The sequence below is a fragment of the Sphaeramia orbicularis genome, chromosome 22, assembly GCF_902148855.1.
Source record: "Sphaeramia orbicularis chromosome 22, fSphaOr1.1, whole genome shotgun sequence".
NCBI lineage: Eukaryota > Metazoa > Chordata > Actinopteri > Kurtiformes > Apogonidae > Sphaeramia > Sphaeramia orbicularis.
The window spans coordinates 6,736,921-6,762,248 of NC_043978.1; the positions used below are offsets into that span (position 1 = coordinate 6,736,921).

The window sequence follows — 25,328 nt, forward strand, 5'->3', positions numbered from 1 at the left end:
TACGGCAAATACATGGAGGTGGTTGAGAGAGTGCGCTAGGATGCTACAGCGTGGACCATCTTCCGGTTTTCAAAATAAAATGTGGGTTATTGATGGGCATAAACAGACGGGTCAGTGTGATTCTTCACTGGTTTTTAATCATTATATCGTCCGCGGTGACTTGCCGTATGTGTTTGCTGGCAGCGGTGATTCAGGATACACCCCAGACCCTTTGAACAAACTAAAACATTTTGTTTCCATCTGTTCAATAAATGTTTATCTTGTATTGAACTAAAATGCTAACATTTACAATATTAATTTCATTAAAAATAGCAACAGTGTTAAAATGTCACAAAAAGAACTGTAACTCTTTCAGCCAGTACTGTACTACGATCTTGCAGTGATACTGGGTCAATAGATCACATGACCTGGAAGCTATTGAGCTAAAATGCTAATATTTACATTTTTTAAAAAATCATTAAAAATAGTAACAGTGTTAAACATCACGAAAATGACCGTAACTCGTTCAGCAAATGCCGTACAACAATCTTGCAGTGATTTTGGGTCAATAGGTCACATGACCTGGAAGCTATTCAGCTAAAATGCTAGTATTTATGTTAAAAAATTTCTTAAAAATAGCAAGTGTTAAAACGTCACAAATGACCGTAACTCGTTCAGCCAGTACCGTACTACGATCCTGCAGTGATTTTGAGTCAATAGGTCACATGACCTGGAAGCTATTGAGCTAAAATGCTAATATTTACTTTTTAAAAAATCATTAAAAATAGCAACAGTGTTAAAACATCACAAAAATGACCGTAACTCTTTCAGCCAGTACCGTACTACAATCCTGCAGTGATTTTGGGTCAATAGGTCACATGACCTGGAAGCTATTGAGCTAAAATGCTAATATTTACACTAAAAAATTCCTCAGAAATATCAACAGTTCTAAAACATCACAAAAATGACCATAACTCGTTCAGCAAATGCCATACTACAATCTTGCAGTGATTTTGGGTCAATAGGTCACATGACCTGGAAGCTATTGAGCTAAAATGCTAATATTTATGTTAAAAAAATTTCTTATAAATAGTAACAGTGTTAAAACGTCACAAAAATGAGCATAACTCGTTCAGCAAATGCCGTACTACAATCCTGCAGTGATTTTGGGTCAATAGGTCACATGACCTTGAAGCTATTCAGCTAAAATACTAATATTTACATTAAAAAAATCATTAAAAATAGCAAGTGTTACAACATCACAAAAAGGACCGTAACTCTTTCAGCCAATGCGGTACTACAATCTTGCAGTGATTTCGGGTCAACAGGTCACATGACCTGGAAGCTATTGAGCTAAAATGCTAATATTTATATTAAAAAATTTCTTAAAAATAGCAACAGTGTTAAAACATCACTAAAAATGACCCGAACTCATTCAGTCAGTGCACTGCTACAATCCTGCAGTGATTTTGAGTCAATAGGTCACATGACTTGGAAGCTATTGAGCTAAAATGTTGAGTTACGGTAATTTTTGTGATGTTTTAACACTTGCTATTTTTAATGATTTTTTAGAGTAAATATTAGCATTTTAGCTCAATAGCTTCCAGGTCATGTGACCTATTGACTCAAAATCACTGCAGGATTGTAGTACGGTACTGGCTGAATGAGTTGTGGTCATTTTTGTGACGTTTTAACACTGTTGCTATTTAATGATTTTTTAAAAATATAAATATTAGTATTTTAACTCAATAGCTTCCAGGTCATGTGAGCTATTGACCCAAAATCACTGCAGGATTGTAGTACGGCATTGGCTGAATGAGTTACGGTCATTTTAGTGACTTTTTAACACTGTTGCTATTTTCAAGAAATTTTTTAATATAAATATTGGCATTTTAGCTCAATAGCTTCCAGGTCATGTGACCTATTGACCCAAAGTCACTGCAGGATTGTAGTACTGTACTGGCTGAACGAGTTACAGTCATTTTTGTGACATTTTAACACTGTTGCTATTTTTAATGATTTTTTTAGTGTAAATATTAGCATTTTAGCACAACAGCTTCCAGGTCATGTGACCTACTGACTCAAAATCAGTGCAGGATCATAGCACTACATGGGCTAGTTGAGTTACACTTCTTTTTGTTACATTTGAATAATTTCCTTATTTTTAATGAAATTAATATTGTAAATGTTAGCATTTTAGTTCAATACAAGATAAACATTTATTGAACAGATGAAAGCAAAATGTTTTAATTTGTTCAAAGGGTCTGGCGTGTATCCTGAATCACCGCTGCCAGCAAACACGTACGGCAAGTCACCGCGGACGATATAATGATTAAAAACCAGTGAAGAATCACACTGACCCGTCTGTTTATGCCCATCAATAACCCACATTTTATTTTGAAAACCGGAAGATGGTCCACGCTGTAGCATCCTAGCCCGGACTTTCTCGACCACCTCCGTGTATTTGCTGTAAAGTCTGTAATACGGGAGCACTTGAAATGTTGGAGCGGCTGGCTTGACTTCGCAAAAAGGAGAGTCAGCTGGCTTGACCGCAGTATCACTTCACGGGACTTCAGTGTTTAACCATTCGGTCGGTGTGAGTGTCAGGTCGGTGTTTCCGGTTCGCTGTGTCCGTTACAGTGCGGGTGTTAGCATGGATCCGCGGTGTTCTCACTGCTCCGCTCCCATACCGCGCCAGGCTAAAGGCTACCGCCGGAAGTCCCTCCTGTCGGTGGTGGACCCGCGGAGCGCGAGCCTCCTGTTCCCCCACCTGAGGCACGAGGACGCCTTCCTCTGTTACGCATGCGTCCGCTTCGTCTTCACGAGGACCAAGAGACGCGGAAAACGGCGGGTATGTCCGGAACTACTGAAGCCGGGTACCGGAACCCCGGAGCCTCAGGACGGACCGGAGTTTAAGAGATCCGGACCCTTCAGTCCGCTGGCGGAACACGACTACACCGCCCCGGACCCGGCTCGGAGCCCCGGGCCCGGTCCGTCTCAGACCCGGGCTCGTCCTCGGGGCAGACCCCGGATCGGAACCGTGTCCGAGGCCTGTGACCGTCTGAGCAGGAGGCGGTTCGGTTCGGGTCTGAGGAGGATGCTCCAGGTCCCGGGGTTCAAGAAGAGCCTGATCCGGGTCTGTTCCGGGATCATTAACAAGGAGGTACAGCACCCAAAAGTACTACCCAAAAAGTACTACAGCACTATAGTACTACAGTACAAGGAGGTACAACACCCAAAAATACTACAAACACTACTACAGTACAAGGAGGTACAACACCCAAGAATAATACCCAAAAGTACTACAGTACAAGGAGGTACGACACTCAAAGTACTACCCAAAAAGTACTACTGTCAATAGTACTACTACAGTAGTATAGACAGTACTATCATCAACAAGGAGGTACAACACCCAAGAATATGACCCAAAAGTACTATAAACAGTACTACAGTACTGTAGTAGTACTATAGACAGTACTATCATCAACAAGGAGGTACAACACCCAAAAGTACTACACACAGTACTTAAGTACATTGAGGGTACAACACCCAACAATACTACCCAGAAAGAGAAAGTACTACAGACATTACTTCAGACAGTACTACAGTACAAGGAGGTAAAACACCCAAGAATACTACCAGAAAAGTACTACAGTACAAGGAGGTACAACACCCACGAAAACTACCCAAAAGTACAACAAACAGTACTACAGTGCTACAGACAGTACTACAAACAGTACAAGGTGGTAAAACACCCAAGAATACTACCCAAAAGTACTATAGAGGGTATGCACATACATCACTTCCCCCCAGGGCCACGCCCCTCCAAGTCAGACTGAGTGGCAAAAACCAACCTGCTCAACATGACGGAGTATAGCAGTAAACACAGCGAGACCGGGAAAATGTGAAATATTAAATTAAATTAAAGCTGCAAGCAGCATTGGGCGGGACCTCGCACCGGGCGTTCCGCCTCCCCCACGATCCGCCTCCCGTGACCGTCCACACCTCAGCTCCACTCACACCTCTCCGTCCCCATACCAGTTCCCATCCTTTAGTGTCTGTCCTCCTTACATCTGTACAGAACACCAGCGACCCTCTACTGAAACCACCATCACCTTTAAAATGAGACTTTTATTTTGGAAACCCTACTGTGTGTATGTGCATTTGTTTTGTATGTGAGAGAAAGAATCAGTTTGAAAAATGAATTGAAATTGTATGAATAATTGAGCATTAAAGTGATGATTTACCACATTTAAGGCTTTTATTTTGGAAAAACCCTATTGTGTGAGCATGTGTGTCTGTGAGAAAGTACTTTTGAATGAAGAAACATTGTACAAACAGTTGAGCGTTTGATCATAAAAATGAAAAGAAGTTATGTAATAGAAATTTTGTATTATTGGTAATTGGGGTTTTATTTTGAAAAAATGTACTCCGTGTACTTTTGAATGTGTGCAAAATTTCCACTATCCAAAATACAATGCAGTAAAATCTGTTTTAAAATGGAGAAAAAAAAAAAAAAAAATCTGGATTGCCTGGGACCTCTTGTTCCATAGGCAACTACATGAACCACTGCACTACAGACAGACACTTACTAATGTGCACCAGGAAGAGTTTTATAGGGACTCTGTCATTATGAAAAGTGAAAGTAAACAGTCTTCAAAAAATCGCCATAATTCCATAACCGTAGGTCGTATCGGAAAAATTCTTTCACTTTTGGATTCTGCAGACTTGTGGGAATTTAATGAGGTATAACTTTTTTGTCAAAAGTCTGTAATGAATAAGCAGTAATTGCAGAAACGTAGAGTAACTTTCAAAGGCAGATTGCCAACTTCCTGTTGGAGTTAGCTCATGAGTGTAAGTGTATGATTTGTCGGCTCAATCAGACCAACATTTTGGCATTTGTTTCATGTTCCTGTGACATTCCTACTGGCCGCTAGGGCAGATTTTGTGTGTTTTTTAGTACATAGGTGGAGCTACAGAGTCCATTTTGGCACCCAAAGGGGTTAATTTTGATATTGACTCAAAGTGTTCACCAGCCATGACATACATGGCAAATTTGGTGAGTTTTGGAGCATGTTAAGGGGGTCAAACGGCAGTTTAAAATAAAATAAGTATGAAAATAAACAAATTGTTATAAATCAATAATCGTAGATCGTATCTCAAAAATTTTTGCATGGGAGCGTTGTGCTGAGTCCCGTGAACGCGTAGATATGTCACATGTGGAGAAAAACTCCAAAGTGAAAAATGAGTTCCAAACATCGCAACTTTGCGGGCTTATAAAAAAAAATACTAAGACAGTTCTGGAAAAAGTACGAGATCACTTTTTTGAGGAGGGTTGACTCTATCTTTTGGCGCTATTTAGAAGTCAATACGACAAACGGTGTCATCGGAGTTAGTTTTAAAAATTTTATTTTGAAAGGCACATTGCGAACTTCCTGTTGCAGATAGGTCATAAGTGTCAGCGTAACATTTTTAGAGCATGTTCCAACCAACATTTTGGCATATGTTTCATGTCTCTACGACATTCCTACTGGCCACTACGGCTTTTATGGTGTTTTTTCACATAGGTGGCGCTAGAGAGGCCATTTGGGCACCTATGGGGTTAATTTTTACATTTTATCAAATTTTTCGCCAGGCCTGACATGTGTGCCAAATTTGGTGAGTTTTCGAGCACGTTTAGGGGGTCAAAATCCAGTTTAAAGCGTCACGGAAAAATAATAATAATATAAAAACGAACGAATAACAATAGGGCCTTGCTTGCAGGCAAGGCCTCTCACTGTGTGAGAGGGCCTTACCTTTCGGCTGAGAGGGCCTTACCTTTCGGCTCGGTCCCTAATTAAGGACAACTGGACTGGACATGGATCTGTGCGAGCTACCAAAGAAAAAGTGGTCCACGAACATTGACATGTGGCGCGAAATCGGATATCTGGACATCCAGTGTACGTATCATCGCTATTTTTACCTGAAACAAATATATATGGTTTCATCATTCAGGGTTCTCGCTCGCGTCATTGACCGTCGGGGCCCCCGATGCTGTCCCTGGGGGCCCTGACGCTGAGATTTGACTCGCGATGCTGTCTTTCAACCAGCGTAGCAGTAGGTTTTTTGTGTGTGTATTCTGCCCCTGCTTGTGTGTATAGCGGCTAGGTCGGCAGATAGATAACAGGTTTCTCAAGAAACAGCTGACAATGAGACTTCAATCAATTTATCTTATTTAAACGGACCGATCACCCGTGGAAAATTATATCTAAAATTTAGCCTGTGTGTGTAGTGTGAGTGCCACCCCAATTATCCCCAAGTTCGTGCAAGTGAATATTTTTCCACGATCATGTCTGCGTCAAAGTGTAGGAGCAACGCCAAACGCAAGGGTAATATTGCATCATTTTTTGGCTTCGTTCCTTAAAATTTGCCCCTCAAAATGCAGGAAATAGTGTTTCAGAGAGTTATAAATTTCAAAATTTTCCGGGGAAGGATGCCCCCGGACCCCCCTACAAAACTTGCGCCATGTACGCAGCGCGCGCCTGCGTACATGGTGCCCCTACGCTGTGAAAAAATCCTAGTGAGAACCCTGTCATTACTGACAACCAGGGTCCAAAACTAGGCAGAGAACCAACTGATCCAAAGTCCATTTACAGTAGACAGTGTACTGACCCCAGTGAGTATATGCATGATCTACTGGTACTGAGGATATTTACGTCTAGTTAATATCAAGTACTTTACACAACACAGATACTACTCCTTTGTACAAGCAGGGTACAACTTTATTCTTGCAAATTATATTTATCCCACCTGTTTTTAAATTACGATATTACTCTTGTAAAATGGTTTTATTGTCAGAATATGATGACTTTAATCCCATAAATGAATGACATTTTATGAGTTTTTTTATAACTACGACTTGATTCTCATAACATTGTGATTCTTTTTGTATTCGACTTTATTATCATAAAATTACAGGTTTTATATCGATATTTTATGACTTTATACTCTTAGTGTTTTTATTTTTTTATGTAGCCCTAATACTCCGTCGTAGCTTTATGCTCCACTACCCCCGTATTTGAAAAACTGGGTTAGCCTTGATTTAAGTTAGTTCACAAATCATATAGAACACAAGGTTCAGAATCACAAAGTGAAGACAAAAACCATGAAAGATCTGATCATGAAACCAAGAGCTTTACTAAGAAGTAACGTTAGCCAAAACAATACATAATTTAATGTATGATTTTACCCAAAAATACAGCATAAATTAATGTTACGTGACAAGAAACAGTGTCCACCAATCTAGGTTTGGTTTCCTGGATTTGTGGATCCATCTACTTCTCTTTTCTTTGGCTTTCAGTGCCAGTAAAGCAATAGCTCCGACTGCTTTTCAAACCTGTTCATACAATCAATCTCACAACAGCTCTTCCCCATTTTTTATTAAATATTGTTCTTTAGTTTGGACGGTATTGAAGCCAACACTGTCACTCATCTCCCTCTTTCTGCCACTCTGTGGACAGAACCGTGGTGACTTCCGCTAACGGTGACGTCACGTGCATACCCTCTATAGACGTACTACAATTGCTTACATATACAAGTACTACTACAAGCACCTTGTATACTATATTTTTATATATATATATATATATATATATATATACACACACACACACACACACACACACACACACACACACACACACACACACACAGGGTGGGGAAGCAAAATTTACAATGAACATTTAGTTGTTTTTTCTCAGCAGGCACTACGTCAATTGTTTTGAAACCAAACATATATTGATGTCATAATCATACCTAACACTATTATCCATACCTTTTCAGAAACTTTTGCCCATATGAGTAATCAGGAAAGCAAACATCAAAGAGTGTGTGATTTGCTGAATGCACTCGTCACACCAAAGGAGATTTCAAAAATAGTTGGAGTGTCCATAAAGACTGTTTATAATGGAAAGAAGAGAATGACTATGAGCAAAACTATTACGAGAAAGTCTGGAAGATATTATTAAAGAAGAATGGGAGAAGTTGTCACCCGAATATTTGAGGAACACTTGCGCAAGTTTCAGGAAGCGTGTGAAGGCAGTTATTGAGAAAGAAGGAGGACACACAGAATAAAAACATTTTCTGTTATGTAAATTTTCTTGTGGCAAATAAATTCTCATGACTTTCAATAAACTAATTGGTCATACACTGTCTTTCAATCCCTGCCTCAAAATATTGTAAATTTTGCTTCCCCACCCTGTGTGTGTGTATATATATATATATATATATATATATATATATACCATGTCGGCTAAAATTTGCTTAGAGGTCTTATTTATGTCTTTGTGCATAAGAAATCAATATAAGTGAATCCCCAAAGGAACTTTGTGTTGGTAAATGCAAGTTATGCAAATTTACAGGATTTCAGTTCTCTTGCAACATGTTGATGGTCATATGAACTGTTTTCAGGTCAAAAATGTCCAATTTCATCACAATTAATGCTATATTTTCATGTCACAAATGGCCAAGTTATATTTAACTTAATTTACCTGAAAAACAAATATTTTCTTCTTTTAGATTCCCCAATTTTTCTTACAAGATTCTATCCTACATATCACGTTTTATTTTTACAGGTTGCAATATGGAGTATGGTGCTGATCCATCCTGCTTATGTTATTTGAATACATACATTAAGAATGTCACACGTCACTTTTTAAATCAACAGTTTTCTAATAATAAGCATTTTTATAAAGAAATAACAATTCTATATTGTTTACTCTTTAATATGATGATAAACTATACAATAAATAATTATGATATTAGTTTTTGCACAGGGATCATTTCTGGAAACGGTGACATGGCTGCCGAGCATCAGTATGATGGGATCCAGAACAACCATGTCACATCCGTCCACTGACACATTTTGTGTTTTTGTGTCGGCTGTTATTGTTTTAGATTCACAATACTAACATTTATGAATAAGAGGATAAATAGCAATAGTAAGTATATAAGTTTATTACTAATAAAGTACTGGTACTGACCAGATCATCATGGGTAATGTCACGTCCGTCCACCAGCAAAAGTTTTCACATACACGTGCTATTCAAAATCCAATATTTCTGAAAATATAGCTTCCACTGTCAAATAATATCAGTAGTCTGTGCACAAATGTATTAGCATTATTTCAACACAGTTCTATGCATTTCTTACAACTTTTTTTGACAAAAATGGCCACTCATTTGACCCCCTAAAGAAAATTTTAGCCGATATCTTAATGTGGTACTCAGTCTGTTCAACAGTCGCAGAGGACACAAATACCACGACGACAAGACTTTCAAGTAAATACCCCAAATATTAAAAGTAATACTACAGTACAGTACTACAACTACCTGTGTCCACAGACCCCTGTCCACAGACCAGACCCGTGTCCACAGACCAGACCTGTGTCTACAGACCCATGTTCACGGACCAGACCTGTGTCCACAGACCCATGTTCACGGACCAGACCTGTGTCCACAGACCAGACCCGTGTCCACAGACCAGACCTGTGTCTACAGACCAGACCTGTGTCTACAGACCCATGTTCACGGACCAGACCTGTGTCCACAGACCCATGCCCACAGACCAGACCTGTGTCCACAGGCCCATGTCCACAGACCAGACCTGTGTCCACGGACCCGTGTCCACAGACCCATGTCCACTGACCAGACATGCATCCCCAGACCTGTGTCCACAGACCAGAACTGTGTCCACAGACCCGTGTCCACAGACCAGACCTGTGTCCACAGACCAGACCCGTGTCCACAGACCCATGTCCACTGACCAGAACTGTGTCCACAGACCCATGTCAACAGACCAGACCTGTGTCCACAGACCCGTGTCCACAGACCCATGTCCACTGACCAGACCTGCATCCCCAGACCTGTGTCCACGGACCAGACCTGTGTCCACAGACTAGAACTGTGTCCACAGACCAGAACTGTGTCCACAGACCCGTGTTCACAGACCAGACCCAAGTCCACAGACCCAAGTCCACAGACCAGACAGGTGTCTACAGACCCATGTCCACTGACCAGACCTGCGTCCACAGACCCGTGTCCACAGACCCATGTCCACAGACCAGACCTTTGTCCACAGACCCATGTCCACAGACCAGACCTGCATCCAAGGCCATGTCCACAGACCAGACCCGTGTCCACAGACCCATGTCCACAGACCAGACCTTTGTCCACAGACCCATGTCCACAGACCAGACCTTTGTCCACAGACCCATGTCCACAGATCAGACCTTTGTCCACAGACCCATGTCCACAGATCAGACCTGCGTCCAAGGCCATGTTCACAGACCAGACCTGTGTTCACAGACCCATGTCCACAGACCAGACCTTTGTCCACAGACCCATGTCCACAGACCAGACCTTTGTCCACAGACCCATGTCCACAGACCAGACCTGCATCCACAGACCCATGTCCACAGACCAGACCTGTGTCCACAGACCCGTGTACACAGACCAGACCCATGTCCATACACCAGACCACTGTCCGTGTCTGTCTCTCATGTTATCTGATGTTGGGAGCTTCAGGAGCTTCAGGTGATGAGAAAAGCACAGTCCATCATCAGGGATCCTCACCATGTGTTGCGTCAGAAGTTTGCCTTGATGCCTTCAGGCTGGCGTTACCACACTCCTCAGAGGAGAACCAACAGATATTCAAAATCTTTTATTCTTTCAGCTATCACACTTTTAAACTCTGGCAGAAGCCATATTAGTCATTTTACATGATTTTTTTTTTTTTTTAATATTAGCGGAACCAATAGGGTCTTTTAGTCTGCACTGGTATTTATTGATTATTTATTGCTGATTATTTAAATGCATTTATTCGTACTTGCTCTCAATAATCCTGTATTTGTGCACTGATTTATTAATTTTGTATTTTTGCACTGGTTTGTCACATTGCACTTTTGATGTAGGCTGATGTCTGTGGTTAGTTGCAAATGAATTGCCCATAAGGGATAAATAAAGTTTTCTGAATCTGAACCGGATTTTCTCTCAGCGTGTCCAGATGCTGAGGGACATGGACGGACCGTACAGGAAACCGTTCAGCACCGACAGCCAATCAGAGTTCCGCTGGGATCAGACTACTTCCTGGGCGGAGTCCAAGGCTCCTCTGACTGTGGCCTGTCTCAGGTCCATGTTCCCACCCACCAACAGGATCAGGAAGCAGAGCTACAGCGACTGCACCGGGAGACGGTCCAGGTTGGTCATGGCAACTCCACGTCCAAACGAGTCCAAACAAGACCATCTGGTTCTGGTTGTGGTTGTGGTTGCAGGCGCCTGACGGAGTCGGAGGTCGGGCAGATGCTGGACCGCAGACTCTCCGTCCTGCTGTCCGTCCCTCTGTACACGGGGAGCCGCAGGGCGGGCTTGGTCCAGACGGCGCTGGGGGTGGAGCTGCTGCGTCACCGCTGTCCTCTGAAGGTCTTCAATGTCCTCAACGGCCTGGGTCTGTCTCAGTGTAAGTCCAGCTCCAGGACCCAGGCCCACAGAGTCCACCAGGACCACCAGGGACAGGTGAGGACCTGGAAGGACCAGATCCAGGTGAGGATGCCGACACCAGCGCAGGACAGACCTGCAGCTGATGGGTGTTGGTTCTGACCTAGTGGTTCTGGTTCTGTTCAGCTCAGTGGGCGGATCCATCAGTGCAGTGAAGAGTCCAAAAAGGCAACAGGGTATGCCTTCAGCTGGAGTAGAGTGAGGGTGAGTGACCACTGACCACACCGACCTCTGACCACACTGAACACCACTGACCACACTGACCTCTGACCACACTGCCCTCTGACCACACCGGTCTGTCCAGTCATGTGCTGATTGACCCGTCCCGTCCTCCAGGTTCCATCTCCGTTCAGAACTGACCCGTCCCAGCGTCCTCACTCTGTGGTCACCTGGGCGTTTCGATTCGCTCACCAGAGTCGGGTGAACTTCCGAGCGGTCAGAGGAGTCCAGGTGAGGGCGGCACAGGTGTCGCCGTCCAGCGTCCTGCCATCCAGACAGGTAAAGGGACACCTGAGGCCAGTACGTAGAGCAGGTGGACGCACACACACTTCATCACCTTGACCTGTCTATGTGTGTGTGTCAGACATACGAACGCCTGCGACAGCGAATGAAAACCATGGTGATGCGGATCATCGTAGATCAGCTGACAGCCCTGAAGAAACTGAGGATGCAGGTGGAGAGACACACGCCTCACCTGTACAGCAGACTGATGAAGGAGAAGAGCACCACTGTGAGAGCACCTGAACGCACACCTGAACGTACCTGAACACACCTGAACATACACCTGAACACACCTGAACATACACCTGAACGCACACCTGAATGCACCTGAACACACACCTGAATGCACCTGAACACACACCTGAACACACACCTGAATGCACCTGAACACACACCTGAACACACCAGTACACCGGAACACACCTGAACACACATCTGAACACACACCTAAACACACCTGAACGCACCTTAACACCTGAACGCACACCTGAACACATACGTGAACACATACCTGAACACATACCTGAACACACCTGAACATATCTGAACACACCTGTGCCCCTCCCCTCAGTCTCAGTCTGAATCTGTTCACCTGTCCAGGTGAGTCTGGGGGCCGTTGTACCAGACCCCTCAGAGGAGTCTGTCAGTGCAGCCTTGGGACTGAAGGACTACGTACCTGAACTGTACCAGAAACCGTTTCACCTGCTGTACTGTGGAGATGGACTGGACCGAGACCGACCCGAACACGCCAACGGAACATGTGACCCCCCGCCTACTGGGGCCAAGGCTGACGGGCTGATTGAGGTTCCACCCGAGTTTCAGAGAGAACAGCTGTTCCACGAGGTTAGGACCATTAAAACAGACGGACACCGTCGGGTCTCAAACTCACATCTCTGTTTACTCAACGTGAAGTCAGGAATTGCGTAACACTAGGGCTGTGTATCGGCAAGAATCTGGAGATACAATACAAATCACAATACTAGGATCACAATACGATATTTCATGATACTGTTAAAAAAGCAATTTTTTTTTATCCCAGCAGGATCTAATGCTATATCACAAAATGTTCCTGTGTTCAAACTGAAATTCTGTTTTACAGACATTACAGTTTAAGATCCTGTTCAAATGTTCATATTCTATTAGTTCAGAAGTAACATCAGAACAGTATTTTAGTTCAATCCCAACAAAGGAACTAACATTATTTAATAAAACAATGTTAAATAATAATAAATAAAATATAAAAAAAACCAAAACAAAAATAAACCTCTGCCATGTCTGCATTTGAATAAATACCAAAAAATATCGATACAGTACTTTTTAATATCGATACAGTATTGTGAAATGAAGTATCGCAATATATTGCAGAACTGATGTTTTCTAACAGCCCAAGTAATACGCCATTTTTAGCTGGTGTGTTATCTGTTCGTATTATTAGCTTTCTGTGCGTATGTTAACGCCACTTAAAATACCACACACTTAGAGGTTAGAGTCAGGGCTGTAAGAAAATATCAGTTCTGCAGTATATCATGATATTTCATTTCATGATACTGTATCGATATTAAAAAGTACTGTATCAATATTTTTGGGTATTTATTCAAATGCAGATATTTTGGAGGTTCGTTTTAGTTTTTCAAACTCTTATTTCTATATTCTCATGGGTATTTGGTTCTGTTGTTTGTGTACGACAAAAGTACGATTTTGATACTGCAGGTCATACATGTAGTTTTTTTAAACTGATAACGTTGTTTTGTTAAATAATGGATAATTCAATCATCCTAAAAGCACTTTCTACTGTCTGAAAGAGGCAGATGTTTGTTTTTTTATTGGGAATGCACAAAAATAATGTTATGATGTCGGATGATTCAGGGACTGAACACTAGGGCTGTGTGTTGACAAGAATCTGGTGATACGATACAAATCACAATACTAGGATCACGATACGATATATCACAATACTATTAAAAAGGCAATTTTTTGTTTGTTTCATTTTTAAAATGATTATTTCCTGGAAGAATTGAATTATACCAGAAATCTGCACAAATACTAAACACTTTTTTTATTTCAGGACAGGATCTAATGCTATATCACTACATTTTTCTAATTCTCCTTGTTTCCAAAGGAATTATCATCTGCCCCTCAGACAGTAAAAAGTGCTCTTAGGATGATTAAAATAACAATTATTTAATAAAACAGTGTTAAATAATAATAAATAAAATATAAACAATCAAGAAAAACAAAAAACAAAAATAAACCTCCGCCATATCTGCATTTGACTAAACACCTCAAAATATCGATACAGTACTTTTTAATATCAATACAGTATTGTGAAATGAAATATCGCAATATATTGCAGAACCGATATTTTCTAGCACCCCTACTGAACACTATGTATTCTTTTCGCAATAGAGTACGAACATTTAAGCAGGATCTGAAAGTGTAATGTCTGCAAAACTTTATTTATTTGTTTGTTTGTTTTATTTATTTGAGTGTTTTTTTTGTACCAGTATAGCCATATAGTAAAACTTTATTTATCCAAATGCTGTACTGTAAGTTTTTCCAGGAAATAATCTTTTAAAAAAAGAAGCAAAACAAAAAATATTGCCTTGTTAACAGTATCGTGATATATCGCGATATATCGTATTGTGATCCTAGTATTGTGATTTGTATTGTATCACCAGATTCTTGCCAATACACAGCCCTAGTTAGAGTTAAGGATTAGGGGTCAGGGGTATGTGAAGCAGAGATGTTGGTGTACATTGACATGCGATCAAATGGTGCGAAAGGCTGAAAATGTGTCCGTAGAACACAGCGAACACCATTAGAACTGGTCTGACATATGACAGGGTTTCATCAGATCAGTGTGATTTGCTTCTGATGGTGTTTCAGGAGATGCTGAAGCTGCTGCTGAAGGACACATCAGAACCGTCTCGAGGATCTCTGCAGCACATCCTGTCTCTGTTCCAGTTCCAGACGTTCAACGCCGCCGCCAAAGACCATTTCCTCAACACCTGGGATTTCATTACGGTGAGTTTCAGACGCTGTTGTGGTCACATGTCAGTTCAGTTTGTGTCATTTGTAGAGGTGTAAGAAAATATGGGTTCTGCAATATACCACGATATTTCATTTCACAATACTGTATGGATATTAAAAAGTACTGTATGGATATATTTAGGTATTTATTCAAATGCAGATATTGTGGAGGTTCATTTTTGTTTTTTTGATTTTCTTTTTTGTTTCTATTTTATTTATTATTATTTAACACTCTTTTATTAAATAATGTTAGTTCCTTTGTTGGGATTGAACTAAAATAATGTTCCGATGTTAGTTCTGAACTAGGGATGTAATGATATGAAAATTTCATATCACCGTTATTGTGACCAAATTTATCATGGTTATCATTATTATCGCGATATTGTTGAAATTGTGCTCAAAATGTTCAAAAAGTACTTATACACACGGAAATAATTGAACCAAGTTGTATTTAAAAATAAAATTAAATTAAAACCGCAAGCGGTGTTAAGGCCCTCGCCCTCCCACGCGACCGCCTCCCCACGCAACCGCCGAGGCCACCGACAGCGAGAGGAACCTGTATCTTGGGCTCGATCTGGCATTCTGCAAGATAAGCACAGTTTTATACTTCTGACAATGACCGCTCAATCTCGAGCTCATCACAGCCACGCCCAACATTTGATCAAAAACTGTAGGTGATAACTTTTGATCGCACATGTGTGTAGGTGATTTTCACCCAGTTTGGTCCAAATTGGTTGTAAACCCTAGGAGGAGATGATGAAAATATGAGGGATGGGATTATGACAAAACCCCATTCTTTTCTATGGCACAGTTTTGGTGTTGTCATGGCAACACAATTGTAAATAGGGGTGTGTCCTCATTGGCTTTTTGGTTCAGTTTGGCATGAGGGATGTGTGTGCCAAATTTCTTTTGCCTATGTCAGAAATGCTTTTTCACTTCCATTCAAAAACGGTAGGGGGCGCCAGAGAGCCATGTTACGATCCAACTCTACGAGTTCCATATCATCTTGTTCAGGTTGTCATTCCACACAAATGTTACATTGGGTCCAACTCAATCTAACACTGTGTGTGAGATATACAGATTTTTATACTTCTAAAAATGGCTGCTTTGTTGTGAGGTCATCACAGCCACGCCCAACATTTGACCGAAAATGCAGGTGATAACTTTTGATCACACATGTGTGTAGGGGATTTTCACCCAGTTTGGTCCAAATTGGATGTAAACCCTAGGAGGAGATGATGAAAGTATGAGGGGTGGGATTTTAGAGGTCCACACTTCCACCCAATATGGCAGACTTCCTGTTGGGTTTAGGGTGGGGCCATAATGTAATTTTTTACTTGTCCTACCATAGGCTATGTCTGGACCTAGTTTCATGTTTCTATGTTGAAATTATTTTTGGGTGGGTTCCCATCCGCACAATGTATTTTCATATTTTGAGGGGGGCGTGGCCAAGTGATTTTTCAATATTTTGAAAATTCTTCTTGCTGGAAAATTCTACTTTTCCACACTGTAATTTTCAGTTTTTGTACCATTAGTGGAACACTAACAGTTTTTCAGCAATAGCGTCCTTGTGGCAAAAACCCATTCATTTGAATGGAACAGTTTTGGTGTTGTCATGGCAACACGATTGTAAATAGGGGTGTGTCCTCATTGGGTTTCTGGTTCATTCTGTAGTGAGGGATGTGTGTGCCAAATTTCTTTCTCACATGTCAAAAAAAAAAATTCACTTCCATTCAAAAACTGTAGGGGGCATCAGAGAGCTATTTTACAATCCAACTATACGAGTGACATATCATCGTGTTCAGGTTGTCATTCCGCACAAATGTTACATTGGATCCAACTCAATCTGACACTGTATGTGCGAGATATACACACTTTTATACTTCTAAAAATGGCCGCTTTGTTGTGAAGTCATCACAGCCACGCCCAACATGTGATCAAAAATGTAGGTGATAACTTTTGATCACACACGTGTGTAGGTGATTTTCACCAAGTTTGGTCTAAAGTGGATGTAAACCCTAGGAGGAGATGATGAAAGTATGAGGGGTGGGAATTTAGAGGTATAGATTTCCACCCAATATGGCCGACTTCCTGTTGGGTTTAGGGCGGGGCCATAAGGTAATTTTTTACTTGTCCTACCATGGGCTATGTCTGGACCTAGTTTCATCTTTCTACGTTTAAATTTTTTTTGGGTGGGTTCCCATCTGCGCAATGTATTTTCATATTTTGAGGGGGCGTGGCAAAGTCATTTTTCAATATTAATAAAATTCTTCTTCCTGGAAAATTCTCCTTTTCCACAGTGTAATTTTCAGTCTGTGTACCATTAGTGGAACACAACGAGTTTTTCAGTAATAGTGTCCTTGTGGAAAAACCCCATTCATTTGAATGGAAAAGTTTTGGTGTTGTCACGGCAACACGATTGTAAATAGGGGTGTGTCCTCATTGGCTTTTTGGTTCAGTTTGGCATGACGGATGTGTGTGCCAAATTTCTTGTTCCTATGTCAAAAAATTTTTTGACTCCCATTAAAAAAACTGTAGGGGGCGTGAGAGAGCCATTTTATGATCGACCTATATGAGTGACATATCATCGTGTTCAGGTTGTCATTCCGCACAAATGTTACATTGGGTCCAACTCAATCTGACACTCTGTGTGCGAGATATCCACACTTCTATACTTCTAAAAATGGCCGCTTATTTGTGAGGTCATCACAGCCACGCCCAACATCTGATCAAAAATGTAGGTGATAACTTTTGATCACACATGTGTGTAGGTGATTTTCACCCAGTTTGGTCCAAATTGGATGTAAACCCTAGGAGGAGATGATGACAGTATGAGGGGTGGGATTTTAGAGGTCCACACTTCCACCCAATATGGCCGACTTCCTGTTGGGTTTAGGGTGGGGCCATAATGTAATTTTTTACTTGTCTTACCATGGGCTATGTCTGTACCAAGTTTCATGTTTGTACGATGAAAAAAACTTGGGGAGGGCTTCCATCCGCGTAATGCATTTTGATTTTTGAGAGGGCGCCACTGAGTCATTTTGCGAAATTTTTTTTTGGCGACTTCACAAAAAATTCATTTTCGCTTGGCTTGAATTTTTGGTCAAATAAAATTGACTTTTCGTTAACGTTCAGGGGGTCAAATTTGCATGCAAAGCGGTGACAGAATAATAATAATAATAATAATAATAATAACGGAACCATGCGGTTTTAATAGGCCCTCGCCGACATGTATGTCTGGGCTCGGGCCTAATAATAGGCACTATGTACCTTCTCTTGGCAGAAACATTCAAATATTAACCCTATATTAAGCCTATTTGGGCCGCTTTTCAGTCCTTTTCCTTTTGCCTTTATATACAATACGAGGGGGGGGCTGAAAAGTTCATAGCCTGACTAAGAAGGAGTTATTGCACACCAATGAAACTTGGCATACATTAAATTCAACCTTTCCTGATACTAACTGCATGGTTTCCTTCCAGATAAACCCACACTGGATAAATAATTTAGGACTTTGAAAAGTAGTACTATAGACATTTCATGAAAATGCTTGCTTTTCACCCCTCCCTCGTTCTCCCTACCCCTCTTGAATTCAGCTTCCCAGTTTTGCACAGTTGATAAAGCTGTAGCATCATCCCCTATAGCAACCATGTCAGCATGAATGTCTTTGGGGGCTAACCCCTTTTTCTGCAGACATTTGATAAGACCACGGTGCCACAGATGGTTCACAAAATGTCTCTGTTTTTTTCACTTTAACCTACTATATCAACATAAAAGGATAAAAACTGAAAAAAAATATAAAGTCCGATTTGAGAAATGTATATACTTTATTGCATAAATAACACACAGATGCTTAACGAACCTTTTCAAAGACTTTAAAAGTGAATATAGGTTCCAAATATTAGGCATATAAAATTAAAATTGTAATAAATTAAAACTATACTCAAATATTTGACATAAAAGCAGATCTTTACATAGGGTTTTTTTCAAAAAAAAGTGCGGTAATCAAACACGGTTATCATGATAATTAGAATTTAAAGGGTAATTCTACCTAGAGCTGCAACTGATTAATCAACTCAAAGTGATCCAAAAAAATCAGTCGACCACAATTCTCCTGAATCAAATTTGTTTCCTTCATTTCTTTGCTGTTAAACTGTTGTGTTTCACACGGACGCTTACTGTGACACACAAAGAAGCTTCAGTTCTGGAAAACTGCAATAGAATATTTCCCTTCAATCAATTCAAATCAATTAATTGAATCGTGAGTTTTTGCATTCGCTTCAAGCACCTAATCGATTAATCGGTTGCAGCTCTAATACTAACTGTCTGCAATTTTACCGCAGTTTGTCGTTATACTGGTAATCGTTACATCCCTATTCTGAACTAACAGAATATAAACATTTGAACAGGATCTTAAACTGTAACGTCTGTAAAACAGAATTTCAGTTTGAACACAGGAACATTTTGTGATTTAGCATTAGATCCTGTTGGGATCAAATAAAAATGTGTTTAATATTTGTGCAGATTTCTGGTGTAATTCAATTCTTCCAGGAAATAATCATTTAAAAAAAAAAAAAGAAACAAACAAAAAAATAGCCTTTTTAACGGCATCATGATATATCATATTGTGATTTGTATTGTATCGTCAGATTCTTGCCGATACACAGCCCGTTGTTTGTGTGTCGTCGATCATGTTTCTTCTCGTACAGTTCGTAACCGCCGCCTACGTGACACTGTTCGCCGTGACCCAGCTGGACCTGGACTCGGTGCACCAGCGTCCCTCTGGGTTCCCGTCGGAGGTGGAGGACCAGATGCGGTGCCTGGGGGATCTGGCTCACAGACTGGTGGATCTGGTCTGGATGGCTCCGCCTCAGGAGGATGTAAACACCGCCGCCACCGCGGCGACTGATGATGATGGACAGCAGCAGAAGAACGTCTACCCGTTCTGTTACTGCAGACGAGGTACGAACCAAGACCAGAACCCAGGTCCAAACCAGGACCACGTGTGTCCAGGTCCACACGTCCGACAGAAACAAGATGTTTAGAGGATGCTGATGTTTGAACCTGGTTCTGTTCTAGTTCTGTTGAAACCCACTTCATCCTGTGATGGTTCCGGTTCGGTTCTTGACGTTCTCTTTTTCGTGTCGGTCCAGATCGTCCCGGTGATCAGCTGATCCGGTGCTGCAGTAACGTGTGTCCCGGAATCTGGTTCCATCAGACCTGTGCCCAGACTCGGACCGGACTGGACCTGATGGAGGACTGGTTCTGTAGTCCGGGATGCAGAGAGGACGGGTCCTACATCTACTGTCACTGTAAAGAGCGGAGAGGAGGACAGATGGTCCAGTGTGGACAGATGGACCGCTGCCGGAGACACCAGTGGTACCACAGGGACTGTCTGAGCCCGCAAGAACAGGACCACTCCCAAACCGGTGAGTCCAGAACCGCCCTGAATCCAGTTAGCCAAGTACATGTTTTCCTGTTACATAAATTTTAGTGTCGTCGGTTGAATGAGACATTTACGGATAACTGACCCGGTGGACATAAAGACAGAAGAGAAGAGGGACGAGGACGGAGCCCTGAGGAACTCCACATGAGACAAGGGCAGCATCAGACCCAGTAGGTCCAACATGGACACACAAAAGTCTGTGTTTGGGTTCAGTATTGACTCATTATAAAGTCAGAACCTTAATGGGGATCATGAACGTTTCATGTCAAACGTCAGGGGTCAAATCCAGGAGCAGATCTAGGTTCCTGTGAACTCAGCCACTAACATCTGATTCAAGGTTGACGCCCCTCAGCATCTGAAACCCAACCCACTAAAGCAGGGCTCTCAAACTCATGTTCTTTCAGGTTCCACATTCAGCCCGATTTGATCTGAACTGGGTTGGAACCGGTAAAATAATAACAGAATAACCAATAAATAATGACAACTCCAAATTTTTTTCTGTGTTTTAGTGCAAAAACCCCCATTAAATTATGAAAATACTTACTGTTATAAACTATCCAAACAAAAAAGATGTGAATAACCTGAAAAAAACTGAAATTTCTTAAGAAAAAACAGTGCAATTTTAACAATATTCTGCCTCAACTTATCATTAGGGACCGAGCCGAAAGGTAAGGCCCTCTCACACAGTGAGAGGCCTTGCCTGCAAGCAAGGCCCTATTGTTATTCGTTCGTTTTTATATTATTATTATTATTATTATTATACTTCCGTCTCTTTCAACTGGATTTTGACCCCCTAAACATGCTCCAAAACTCACCAAATTTGGCACACATGTCAGGCCTGGTGAAAAATTTGATAAAATGAAAAAAGAAACCCCATAGGTGCCAAAATGGGCTCTCTAGCGCCACCTATGTGAAAAAAAACGGTAACTGCCCTAGTGGCCAGTAGGAATGTCGTAGAGACATGGAACCAGTGCCAAAATATTTGTTGGATGAAGCACTAAAAATGATATGCTGACAGTGATGACCTAACTCAAACAGGAAGTTTGCAATATGCCTTTCAAAATAAAATTTTCAAAACTAACTCCGATGACACCGTTTGTCCTATTGACTTCTAAATAGCACCAAAAGATAGAGTGATCCCTCTGCACAAAAGTGGTCTCGTAGCTTAGTCTTAACTGTCTTAGTTTTTTTTTTACAAGCCTGCAAAGTTGCGATGTTTGGAAGTCATTTTTCACTTTGCAGTTTTTCCCCACATGTGACATATCTACGCGTTCATGGGACTCACCACAATGTTCACATGCAAAAATTTTTGAGATAGGATTTACGGTTATTGATTTATAACAATTTGTTTATTTTCATACTTTTTCCTCTTTAGACTGCCATTTGACTCCCTTAACATGCTCCAAAACTCACCAAATTTGCCATGTATGTCATGGCTGGTGAACACTTTGATTCAATATCAAAATTAACCCCTTGGGTACCAAAATGGACTCTGTAGCGCCACCTATGTACTAAAAAACTCACAAAATCTGCCCTAGCGGCCAGTAGGAATGTCACAGAAACATGAAACAAATGCCAAAATGTTGGTCTGATTGAGCCCCACAAATCATACACTGACACTCATGAGCTAACTCCAACAGGAAGTTGGCAATCTGCCTTTGAAAGTTACTCTACGTTTCTGCAATTACTGCTTATTCATTTCACACTTTTAAAAAAAAAAAAATACCTCATTAAATTCCCACAAGTCTGCAGAATCCAAAAGTGAAAGAATTTTTCAGATACGACCTACGGTTATGGAATTATGGCGATTTTTTAAAGACTAAGTTTAGTTTCACTTTTCACAATGGCAAAATCCCTATAAAAGTCTTGCAGGTGCATTTTTAACATGTCTCTCTGTAGTGCAGTGGTTCATGTAGCTGACTGTGGAGCAGAAGGACCCTAGTTCAAGTCCCAGGCAATCCAAAATTTTTTATTTTTTATTTCTTTTTAAAACAGGTTTTATTGCATTGTATTGTGGATATTGGAAATTTTGCACACATTCAAAAGTACACGGAGTACATTTTTTCAAAATAAAACCCCAATTAAGAATAATACAAAATGTCTATTGCATAACTTCTTTTTATTTTTATGACCAAACGCTCAACTGTTTGTACAATGTTTCTTCATTCAAAAGTACTCTTTCTCACAGACACACATGCTCACACAATAGGGTTTTTCCAAAATAAATGCCTTAAATGTGATAAATCATCACTTTTATACTCACTTATTCATACAACTTCAATTCATTTTTCAAACTGATTCTTTCTCTCACATACAAAACAAATACACATACACACAGTAGGGTTTCCAAAATAAAAGTCTCATTTTAAAGGTGATGGTGGCTTCAGCAGAGGGTCGCTGGTGTTCTGTACAGATGTAAGGAGGATAGACACTAAAGGATGGGAACTGGTATGGGGACGGAGAGGTTTGAGTGGAGCTGAGGTGTGGAGGGTCACGGGAGGCGGATCGCAGGGGAGGCGGATCACGCGGGGGGGCGGATCGCGTGGGAGGCGGATCGCCCGGTGCGAGGTCCCGCCCAATGCTGCTTGCAGCTTTAATTTCTACATGTGCATTATGGATCAGATCTACAAAGACACTAAACACTGAGGAACAGGAAGAAAAAAGTTCAAATTGTGCTGAATTTTCTTTAGACATTTCTGGTTGTTCATATTTGTTCAGGTTATTCACATTATATTGTTACAGGATAGTTTGTAAATGTAAATAATTTCATAATTTAATGTTATTTTTTGCACTAAAATTTGAAGTTGTCATTACTTACAGACTAAATGTTGGGTGGTTTTTTGGGTGGTTTTTAGGTGGTTTTAGGGTGATTTTTTGGGTGATTTTTGAATGGTTTTTAGGTGTTTTGTTGGGTGGTTTTTAGGTGATTTTTGGATAATTTTTGGGTGATTTTTAGGTGGGTTTTGAGTAATTTATGGGTGGTTTTTGGGTGATTTTTAGTTGTTTTTTGGGTAATTTTTGTGTGATTTTACATGGTTTTTTGGGTGGTTTTTGGGTGGTTTTTGATTAATTTTAGGTGATTTTTGAGTAATTTATAGGTGGTTTTGGGGAATTTTTGGGCGGTTTTTAGGTGGGGGGTTTTTTGGGTGATTTTTAGGTGTTTTTTAGGGTGATTTTTGGGTGGTTTTTGGGTAATTTTTGGGTGATCTTTAGGTGTTTTTTGGGTAGTTTTTTGGGTGGTTTTTGGGTAGGTTTTGATTTTTAGGTGGTTTCTGGGTAATTTTTGTGTGATTTTTAGGTGGTTTTTGAGTAATTCTTAGATAGTTTTAGGGTAGAACCCAGCAGAACCCCGTAGCACCCAGCAGACAGCGGTGGCCCCCTGCAGGCAGGACATTAGACCATGTGTCTGAATGGGAGGATCTGATTGGTCCAAATGGGAGGATCTGATTGGTCCATCGGTGTCTCCTCAGCTTCCTGGTTCTGTTCCGACGCCTGCTCGAGGGCGTCCGAAGGCGACGACTTCCTGTTGAACTACACGAAGGCTGTGGTGTGGGAGGGGCTGTATCACATGACCCGACGGGACGCCATCCAGGAGGGGGACGGGGAGTCCATGACGGACTTCTGCCGGACAGACCTGGTTCTGCTCTGGACCCGGAACCACCTGGGACTGTTCCGCAGCTACCACCAGATGCTCACAGGTAAGTTCAAACTCAAACGTCTGATTGATCACCTGAAACCCAAGGCTGTTGTCATGGTAACCGTGTCCACAGGGATGGAGGGGTTCTACCCGGCCCGGGTGAGGCAGGACCTGAAGTGGAACCGGGTCGTGAATCCTCAAGGAACAGCAGGAGGAAACGTGAGCCTGGACCTGATGACGGAGCTAATGGTCAATGAGTTCAAAGGTCAGGAAGTGGGATCTGAACCTCCACCACCAGCACAGACCAGGTTTAGGTTCTGGTTCTGGTTGGTCCAACTTGTGACTGTGTTGTTTGGGTTCAGGTGCCATCGAGTTCGGTAAAGGCAGCTTCAGACCTGCGCAGGTAGACCAGAGCGCTCAGCTAGCCGGACCTCAGGCCCAGCACCTGGACCGGTTCTTCTCCTCGTCCAGATCCCCCACCCTGACCCGCTACCTGACCCGATTGAAGACCTCGACCTGCAGGTGGAGGGAGGACGTGGACCGGTTTGTGTCCGAGTTCAGAGCGGACCACCTGTTCTCCTTCAGACCAGGACGAGGACACCAAGGCTTCAACAGGTTCACCTATGACTCCCGAGTCCAAACCCCCGACAAGATGGGCCGGACCATGTGGACTCTGAGCCAGGACCTGGACCGACGCAGGGACCAGATCCTCTGAGACCCTGGATGGGTCCAGTTATGACAGAACCAGGTCTGAAGTCAAGACCAAACCCGAGATTGGATCCCATCTGGTCCCGTTTCAGACTGAAGCTGGACCGGATCCCATCTGGTCCTTTTTCAGACTGAAGCTGGACCGTGTTTCTGTTGTCAAATGTCTGGTATTTTTGTAAAACTGTCAGTGTTAGAGCTGCAGAAAAATAAAAGTTTGGAGCAGGGTTCTGCTTCTGTTTGGTTCTGGTTCTGTTTTATCATCTGAACCCAGTCACATCTCAGATGGACCGGTTCTGGTTCTGGTTTCAGGAAACAAACTTGACAGTATTTTGACAGAACATCGTCCGTCTGCCACCACGTGTTAAAACAGCTGTCCAATCACAGCCCAGGTGCTTGTGAACGTGCTCAGTGTCGGTGCAGTACTGTGCTCAGATGCTTGTGAGCGTGCTCAGTGGCGGTGCGGTGCTCAGGTGCTTGTGAGCGTGCTCAGTGGCAGTTG

The 25,328-nt window shown here is 41.8% G+C and overlaps 2 protein-coding genes across 5 annotated transcripts in view; one reads left to right on the forward strand and one right to left on the reverse strand.

The window, feature by feature from the left end:
• LOC115413890 (uncharacterized) overlaps positions 1-25,298 on the forward strand; it is a 25,538-nt gene extending 240 nt beyond the window's left edge. The window contains exons 2-14 of one of the 4 annotated variants that reach the window (XR_003934522.1): positions 2,536-3,142; positions 11,011-11,213; positions 11,288-11,555; positions 11,637-11,714; positions 11,847-12,008; positions 12,094-12,240; positions 12,612-12,854; positions 14,898-15,035; positions 19,748-20,000; positions 20,192-20,467; positions 23,955-24,386; positions 24,484-24,915; positions 24,954-25,298. Coding sequence is in view for 3 of the 4 variants with exons in the window: in XM_030127022.1 (XP_029982882.1) it covers positions 2,633-3,142; positions 11,011-11,213; positions 11,288-11,555; positions 11,637-11,714; positions 11,847-12,008; positions 12,094-12,240; positions 12,612-12,854; positions 14,898-15,035; positions 19,748-20,000; positions 20,192-20,467; positions 23,955-24,386; positions 24,484-24,836 (3,063 nt within the window). In the remaining variant the exon portion in view is untranslated. Of the gene's footprint in view, positions 1-2,301; positions 3,143-11,010; positions 11,214-11,287; positions 11,556-11,636; positions 11,715-11,846; positions 12,009-12,093; positions 12,241-12,611; positions 12,855-14,897; positions 15,036-19,747; positions 20,001-20,191; positions 20,468-23,954; positions 24,387-24,483 lie in introns of those variants that run through there. The other 3 variants (XM_030127024.1, XM_030127022.1, XM_030127023.1) reach the window with 3 other exon arrangements.
• Positions 1-25,328, reverse strand: part of jmjd7 (jumonji domain containing 7) — a 28,459-nt gene that overhangs the window by 1,550 nt on the left and 1,581 nt on the right. The gene's annotated exons all lie outside the window — the stretch shown is intronic.